The following is a 9,446-nucleotide window of genomic DNA, read 5'->3' as shown; positions in this document are numbered from 1 at the left end:
TGATCTCGAACTCCTGACCTCATGGTCCACCTGCCTTGGCCTCCCAAAGTGCTAGGATTACAGGCGTGAGCCACTGCACCCGGCCTATGGTTTTAAAAATATGCAAAATGTCAGACAACTAAATAATTTGTAATACATTTTTAATGCTATTATAATATAATGTAATACTGTAATATAATGTAAATGTAAATTACATTTCTTACCAGCAGAATCCATATATAACAAAATAATGTACAAACTTAAGCTTTGAACTTTTTTCTATTAGAGTTATACTACCTACAAAATTATAGCTATTTTTTTCTTTCAGAATTGGTACATTATGAATATAAAATACACTAAGATTTTATTAAAGCCTACCATTATTATATCTATTTAAAGTATTAAGAAACTGATAATACATATTTTTTGGTGTTATTTTAAATATTCTCAGTAAAATTAAAGTGAAGAAGTAGAAATAAAACAAAATCTCAGTATTTTAAAAATGAGAATGATTAAGAATTATTTGATGTTAGTTTGAAAATTTGTAAGTAGTCAATAATAACTTAATAATCAATTAATTAATAACAATTAATTATAATCAATAATTCATAAGTTTGCCAATTTATAAAACCGAAAGCTCTATTTTCAGCTTTTAATTAGGCTACAAGGAGATGTTTGATATTTCAGATTTCTCTTAATATGAAAGATACATGAGATGAAATTAAATTGGCTAGTCTTTGAAAGGATTCTAAGTTTTTTCTGATTTTCAAATCTAATATTTAGAAGTAAAATGGTCAAATCACTTTATACAGTAACTTTTTACTCCACATTTAAAACTTTATTATTTTTACAGTATCCTTGATAATTCTATAGACATAGATATTACCCACTACATTTAGGTATGAAAGATTAAAATGACCTTATTAGTATCACAACATTAAGGGTGAAGCTAAAATAAATAGCACAGGTTTTCTCCTTTCCCAACCAATAACTTAGCTGATTGATTCAGCTATTTTTTAAAGGCAGTATTTTTCAAAGGCAATAACTTTCATGATTAGTAACGGTGTTTTTGCTGATTTGTTTTAAAGAAATGTGTGTCTTCTACCTTCTATATTTTGTTTTTGTTTAACTTTTGGAGATCTATTCAATTGCATTGAATTTAGTTTTGAAGTTTTCCAAGAATATTTATTTGTTATTATTTACATGGTCTTTTTTTCTATAACCGTAATAATTTACTAAAAGGTTATTAGAATTAGGATTAATATTAATATGTTGTTAGAAATTAATACAGTTCAGAAGAATACTTATGTAAGGAAGTTATACTTTTATTTAATAATAGTTTAAGAAAAATTAACAAGTTTGCCAATTTATAAAACCAAAAACTCTATTTTCAGCTTTTAATTAGGCTACAGGGAGATGTCCAATATTTGAGGTTTCTCTTAATATGAAAGATACATGAGATGAAATTAAATTGGATAGTCTTTGAAAGGATTCTAAATTTTTTCTGATTTTCAAATCTAATATTTAGAAGTAAAATGGTAATTCATTCAAGTCAACAGTGGAGGTAAAAACATAACCCATTTTCCCTTGAATCAAAAGATGTTTACAGTAGCATGCTTGCTGCTGCAGAGTCTTTTGTGATTGCCACTCTAATTACATGTTTTTCACATCAAAGTCTTCAAAAGTAATATAGGTACAAATTGACTCATAACTATTTATTGGGTAAAGGAATTCAAGAAGGTTTCTGTGTATGGAAAAAATGTATGTAAAATACAAGTGATATCTTTGTTAGATATTTTCTACTTCAGCTGAATACAGAGCAGCCTGTCTCCCTATATTACTGGATCTTATCTTGAAATTATAGGCACCAAGCAAATAATGCTATAGGGAATGTGTAGCACTACCATTTTAATTAAAATACAAAATGATAATCTGCATCGGGGTAGAGTTAAGGATTTGATGAGTTCCAATTATATTAGTAATAACATTTTCATTTGATAACCAGATAACTGGGTAATTAAAAACATGTAATTAAAGCAAAATCAAATCCTAATTTATAAAGGCAATGAAAACAAAAGAGCATAGTAAAACCCCATTAAAAAGTAGTTGCTGCACCATTATGAATGAGATACATTTTTATCAATATCTTATAAAGCAAATAGAGGTTGAATCCTGCCATATGTTTATGTGTTAAAATACTAGAAGACCATATGATAAAGTCCCAAATCATAAACACGATACAAAATCCCCATGAGTTGTTTTTGCCAATCCAAAGCCATTCTGAATAGGCATAGGATGAAGTACAATGTTGGAAGATGATGAAGAATCACTGTACAAAGCTTCAAAGATTGAGGTCAGAATCTAGCTTAGTAACTCAGAAACAATTAATTGCAGAGTGCAGGTATATTATATTTTTGTTACCTGCATTGTTACTGCATTTCTCATCTGAAATAGGCAGATTCTAAATGATTCTGAAAGTAGGCAGAATCATTTAAATGTAGTCTAATTTGGAGCCCAGTATGAAGGGTGGTGGGGATGAAGGTACCGTGGTTTTTGAGAGAGGAAAGGCCCAATTGTGCATTAACAATCATGAAGAAAGGGACTGGTTCAAGCAGGAGCCTTTATCCAAGAGTTCAAGGACAGATGGGAATTGAATTTTCTCTGGTGGCCTTGATTGGCAAGGGTCGAAGAAGTCTGCTCAGCTGAGAAAACAGCACATGGCCTAATTATATCCACAACACAGGGATTTTTCAGTCCTCTCTTTAAAAACCAACTCTTCCTTGCATCTATGAAGCAACGTGAATCCTATCATTAACACTTCTTTCTTTGTTGCTGACAAAAATTAACTCCTAAACCCACCAACAGAGCTTGAAATGTCACAGTTCCCTTTAGAGGGACACAGACCTCTTCCTCCTCCTGGCAAAATCTTCTGCATGAATGAAGGTGGAGAGAGCCTTAGTGAGGTGACTATCTGATGTCTCAGTGCTACTCCCAAAGTCATAGTTTTTCAGGCAAGGGCACAAGCAGTGGACAATAGCCCGGCGGATGTAGCTGTCGAAGATATAGTAAATGAAAGGGTTGACACAGCTGTTGGCAAATGCCAAGGGTCCACTCACCTCCATACCAAGCTGAAGAATGGCTGAGGGAAAATAGCGTTCTTGCTGCAACCCAGAGACAATGGCCAGGAGCTTGAAAGTATTGAAGGGCAACCAGGAGACAAGAAAGGCTGCCACGACGATAAAGATGATCTTTATAGATTTCTTCAGCTTTTTGTTGTGCTTTCCTGACTGCTGGTAATGGGCACACAGCTTCCTTGCAATGCAACAGTAGCAGGTCACAATGCTCAACAAAGGGACAAAAAAGGTGAAAATTAAGGCCACCAGGGACCATATGAGTTTAACTGGAGTTGCCTTTTTCTCTGCACAGTATGGCTTATCATCAATCAGCGTGAGCTCCCTGGACAGAAGAGTAGGCAACCCCAGCAGGCAGGAGATAAACCAGATGCTGGCACAGACTACATATGCACAGTCTGTCCTTCTGAATTTCCTGGATATGACTGGGCACACAATGGCCAGGTAGCGGTCAACACTCATGCAAGTGAGCAGGAAGACACTGCAGTGCATATTGACGGAGATCATGTAGGAGCTCCCTTTGCACAGGAAGGAGCCCGTCCTCCACAGTCCTAAAGATGCTTCTTTATCCACCCAGAGAGGCAACGTGACAAGGAAAATGAAGTCAGAGGCAGCCAGATTGATGATAAAGATGTCGATCAGTCTTCGGCTGCCAGGTTTGAAATACAACGCTCCCATGAGAACAAGGTTCCCCAGCACTCCAGTCAGGAACACAGCTGTGTAAAAGACTGGAAGGAAGACCGAGGTGTAAGGAACATGGGAGTGGGTCTCCCTGATGTCAGGGTTTGGGCTTGTAGCATAGTAATAATCCAAATAAACTGAAGTTTCTTCTGGGTCCATCACCAAAGAGCAGATGCCAAATCTGGTGAGTTTCCTCACCTATGATGTTTTTGTGTAAATATTAGAAACCTCAAGGGAGCTTCTTTTATACAGTACCTGCCTCTCTCTCTATTTTTTCCCCTCCCTTTAAAGATCTTGGACAAACATGAAAGCCGAGATTAAAAAATGCAGTTTCTGCCAATCCTCAGAAAGGGCCCACAAGGTGCACCACTCTGATTGGTGTTGGTTGGTTGTGGTTGTGGTTTTTTTTTTTATTTGCATTTGCTCATGAAACTGAGATGCTTTTTGAGTTCTTTTTGCAAGATATTCAATTTATTTCTTTAAGGCCAGTAATTAAGAAGTGAATTAACTTGATTTTTCCCCTTCCTTTAAAGACGTCCTTTGCTTTTGACACTGAAATTTATTTTGATCTAGCCTTCTGTTTCACATAGAAGATACTGTTCTACTTTTAGAATTGTAAGGCAATGATGATGTATTCTTTTTATTTACTTTGTTGGTGAAATAGGAAGAAAACTAGTCTTTCATTGTGTAAAGAGTGAATGAAAATTTTCCCAAATCATACCAGTCTACAACTAGGTCAAACAACATGATTCCAATTAGGGCATGAGAATCTCCCCACCTATTTGGCTCTTTCCTTTCACATGTAATCAATTCTGTTTCATAAGTTTTTAAAAATCCCCCAAAGACTGGGACCACATTTTGTGCTCTTATTATTATTATTTTAAAATTTCCATTACAACTAGCATAGCATCTTGCACATAGTTGGTGCTTTGGAAATGGTAGTTTATTAGGTTTGATTGAGAACATTCTTTTTGTTATCCAGCATAACTAGCAGAAATGAATTCACTGGGGTCTAACTTCAGGTATTGTTGTTATTTATGTAACTTACAAACACAGGTTTAAAAATCTCCAATTGCTATTTTTACCCTCCTATCTGCTATTGTAATTCAACCAGTGAAGTTCCCTTTTGTTAAGAGTTAACATTGATTTGGAGATTTTCTTCCTATTAACCCTCAAATACGCTTCATCAGACTCTGGATCCCCTCTGATCTTCTCTTTATTATACCACACCTGTGTAGCAGTGATTTTTTTTAGCTTCTGAGCCATGGCCTTCTGGTACCTCCACACATGAGTGAACATCACTTTTGGAATTGCTGATTACTGATCTGGCAACAGATAGACCTATAAGTGACATCATAATGGAGGTGCCAGCATGGACACTATAAAAGGGAAGATTTTTTGGTACATTTAAAACACTTGGGGAACAGGCTAAAACAGAAAGAATTCTATCACATTTTTCTCTCATATGTTTCCTTTTATATTATGATGACCATAGTAAAATATAACACATTTTGAAGTGGGCTCCATTTATTTCAGCTCTTTACTGGCCAAAGTGACTCAAGGCTCTCTTGCACTCTCCTTCTCTCCTATCTGATTTAATCTTCAGAATTCTAGTTTCAGGTTGATATTGCTATTCATGGAAAAATGTATGTTTGTGGATGAAAATATAGTCATTAAACATTTGAAGTCCTTTCTTAAGTTGTTTTTTCATTTGTTTGTTTGTTTAATTTTCGAGACAGGGTCTCACTAGGGTGTCACTTTGTCACCCAGGCTGGAGTTTAGTGTTTTGAACACAGATCACTGCCAGGCCCATGCAATCCTCCCACCTCAACCTCCTGAGTAGCTAAGACTACAGGCATGCACCACCATGCCGGACTAATTTTTGCATTTTTTGTAGAGATGGGTTTTCACCATGTTGCCCATGCTGGTCAGGAACTCCTGAGCTCGAGCGATCTACCCGCCTTGGCTTCCCAAAATGCTGGGATTACAGGCATGGGTCACCAAGCCTGGCCCTGCTGAATTGTTATTTCTTCAGTAATTAGTATATTAAAAAGAATCATCCCGCCGGTTGCACTTCCTCCTTCCCTCTTCCTCCTGATACGGTATAGTGTCACCTGAGTCTTAGGCAAGTAAGCTGAGGTCAGGGAAGGATGAAGGCTCCTCTGACCTGGGACAGTCCCAGAAGTCACTCTGGAGTTGATTTGTGGGCCTGAGCCTGCCTTCTCCTGTGTCCCTGGCTGCTGTGTGCAATTCATTTAATTTCATGGAGGGCATATTCTTTACTAAATATAGACTACAGATCAGAGAAACTAATTAACCGCTTTGACATTTCTGGGACAGAAATCTTTCCCACTGGGTAAGCTTTAATTATTTAATAGAATCATTCATTTTGTCAAAAATTGGAGTAGGACAATATTTACTCGAAAAAGATTAATAGGGTAATATAGAATATTTAAACACATCATCTATATCTGTGTGCCTGTGTGTTAAAGTACTAATCATGTATATTCTTTAGGTGTACTAAAATTTTAATATTAGAATGTTGCACCCTAGAACCATAAGTTCTTTTGGCATTTGAGAAAATAAGGTTGATTCTGGGTCTAAGGTTTTTCTACCTTTTTTTTAAATCCTTTGATATGTCTCAAGAATTCTACCTAAAGATATTATAAAATGGAAAAAGAGTTCATGCTCATACTGTAGAGGAAAATATTTGGCTGCACATTCATTCTGTATCCCTTACATTTTTTTTTCAAATTTCAAAAGTTGCTGGACTGCTAATGTAAACTATCTCAAATCCGATTTCCTCAGCAAACTATTGAAGTAGTTGTAGATAAAATCGTTTGCTTTATCATATATGGCCACTTTGAAGTATGATATTTAATGGTAGAGTGCTACAGTGTGAGAATACCCACCGTCGATCAACAGTATCTTGGTACCCAAATCAGAAAACAAATTAAATGTTTTAAGCCAAAAACGGACACATAGCATAGTGCCAGTCTTTTAGTACCTCAGAGTGCAATGCTAGTACAAGACAGAATTCACAATAAAGCTGGTTAAAGTGGGGTTGTAAATAAGCTGGTGCAACGGTCAATTTTAGGACTTTGAGTCTTCTTTCAAATAAACATGAAGATACTAACAATAAAATAGACACCTACACATAGATCAAAACTCAAAAGCAACACTGGGTTCCATAAACATACGAAAAGTCAGTGTAAACAGAGTGATGGCAAAAACAAAAAAAAATAGAATAAGATGTAAGTATTAGTAACTGAATTAGAGCACATATGCCATTTCTCAGAAAATAACGCTCAACTTTCCTCCCTGACTCCTGGCAGAAATAACTGCTTCTTCCTTTGTATTTCCTAAGAACTTTAAAAATACTGGTTACAAAGTACTTGTCTCATTTCACACTGTTAGTTGTCTTTGTATCTGACCCCGTGGCTGATAATGAGCAACCTGAAGGCAGAGTCCATTAGTTATCTCTGGACTGGCCTCCAGCATACAGAAGTTACCCAACTGAAGTTCTTTTTGGACTCTTAAAAAAGCCATTGTTTTGAATCTGTGAATGTCAGATAGTATTACCCAGATTAGAGTCATCAGGGACACTTGCTAAGCTGTAGATTGCCAAACCCTGTTCTAGATGTCTTCAGTCAGAATCACCGGGTAAGAAGTCTAGGACTTTGTATTTAACAAGCATTCAAGGTGATTCTTACACACACTAAAGCACTAAGGTTTAGAATCACTGTTCTAATTCACATAAGTTAATCAACATTATATATTATGTTTTGTTATTATTTTGACTAATTTTTAAAAAAGGCTTAAAAGTTACCTCAAAATTTGAAATTTGTGGAAGTCTTTTAGTCTGAATATCACAAAATTTGAAGAATTAATTTAGATTTCTAGGCCCTACTTATTCCATGTTCCAATTCCTGAGTTATGCTCAGAACTGGTTCAGGTGTTGAAGATGAAGACAGAGAAAGGTTTTCTCTACTGAAACGTCTGCTCAAGTGGATCCATTATTATTTGCTGTGGCTGCAGCCTCTGCTTCACCAGCAGGCTGAAGATTTAATAATAGAGCCACCCCAATTAGGCTTATTGAACTTATGATTCTATTACTTTGGCCTCTTCCCTGTCAACCACCGTATCAGGTGGAGACTCATCAGATTACATGCATATAGCACAGAAGAAAGAAATCCCTGGATACAAAGCCTTTGACTCACACATGCTCTGCTGATATGTCCCAGAATAAATGGCAAAGAACGTGAAGCAACTAATTATTTCTCATTAATCTTATCAAACAGTGTCATTATATATTCACATGTTAGATACATTATCTTGTCCATTTCTTACAAGTATCATAAAGTGCAAAGTCAAATGGTTAAGTTTAAGAAAACTGATTATACTGTTTATACTCTAGGAGTTTATTTTTATTTTTAAATTCTCAGTTACTTGGAGAATTTAGTGCTATATAATTTAATATCACATCATGCCAAATTAAGGGTCATGTATTCACTATTAGGAGGGCCCCCACTTAATTTACTGGGTTATTTCCCTTGGTAACTAATACTTAGATAGAAATGATGTTACTATTCTAGGAATATATACTTTCGGTTTCTTCATAATAGTAGATTTAATCTGAATTTAGGTTGTGCATAACAAATTTTATGTTTATTTATGTTGGTGTCCTTGGCATCCAGCAGAGTGTCTGGCAAGCAATAGATAGTCAATAAATGATTGTAAATCTGGGATGAATCATGCTTGAATTCTGAGTTATTTCCAAAGAGTAGGGACTTTTCACAAACTTCTTAGCTTCCATTTTCTATTTTCCTGGGATTGTCACATCATAAACTAATATGAAGAGATGTTTCTAAGTTAATGCAGCATATTTTTTTGTCAACTTATGCTAATGTTTTCACTTAGCACATCTTGTTGAATCAGAAGCAACTTGCAAACGAATACATGTGAAAAATATCACTATCAGGGACTCATAATAAGTATGATGGATAGTGATGAGAAGAGGACTCCCTCAATGAAGACTCTTAAGTTTATTAATAATTAAATTAATTTATTATATTAGTTTCTTATCTGCAATAAAGATTTTTTTGAAAAGATATTTTTGGGAGGTCCACAATTCATACTCATAACTCTATACTAATAAATGTCAATTAGAAGAAATCAAAAAAGTTTCCTTCTATAATTTTACCTTCATAATTACTGTTAATCTTTGAAATAGCAAGGGCTTTTTTTCGGTATCATTTCTAATCAGAATGCACATAGTCTTCCTCCTTTTCCTTTGCAAACTACAATTGCCACTATCTCTGCTTCTAGTACATTGCCCAGGCTTGAGGTATAGGGTATATAAATTCTGCAATGAAACTCTAATGCTGTGGATCTATGAAAAACTGTATTTTGTAGTTGCATTATTCTTCTTCCAGTAGAATTACAAACTGTAAAATTTTAGAGTGTAAAATTGTAAAGTGAAATTAATGATCATTAGTACAACTGTTTTACTAATGAGGACCCTGGGGTCCATAAAGGGATCATTAACCAAAGATCCATTGATAATTTTAAAATAAAGGATAATTTAAACTTAAACTCCGCATTTACATATGGCTCATTTGCTGTCTTTCAGAAGCATGGGCATCTAAAAATTAT

The 9,446-nt window shown here is 35.2% G+C and overlaps 1 protein-coding gene across 1 annotated transcript; it reads right to left on the bottom strand.

Moving 5' to 3' along the window:
* Window positions 1-670: 670 nt before the first annotated feature.
* On the bottom strand, window positions 671-4,079 carry GPR15 (G protein-coupled receptor 15). Its single transcript, XM_010353731.2, has one exon. It carries the CDS (start codon window positions 3,948-3,950, stop codon window positions 2,868-2,870), a length of 1,083 nt encoding a protein of 360 aa, XP_010352033.2. The 5' UTR covers window positions 3,951-4,079; the 3' UTR covers window positions 671-2,867.
* Between the last annotated feature and the right edge of the window lie 5,367 nt (window positions 4,080-9,446).

The sequence above is a fragment of the Rhinopithecus roxellana genome, chromosome 1 (assembly GCF_007565055.1).
Source record: "Rhinopithecus roxellana isolate Shanxi Qingling chromosome 1, ASM756505v1, whole genome shotgun sequence".
NCBI classification, from domain to species: domain Eukaryota; kingdom Metazoa; phylum Chordata; class Mammalia; order Primates; family Cercopithecidae; genus Rhinopithecus; species Rhinopithecus roxellana.
This window is presented reverse-complemented; position numbering and strand designations above follow the sequence as displayed.

Bases quoted from the DNA above. Each gene is read 5' to 3' on its own strand.
- GPR15 (XM_010353731.2), bottom strand. From the start codon at position 3,950: ATGGACCCAGAAGAAACTTCAGTTTATTTGGATTATTACTATGCTACA.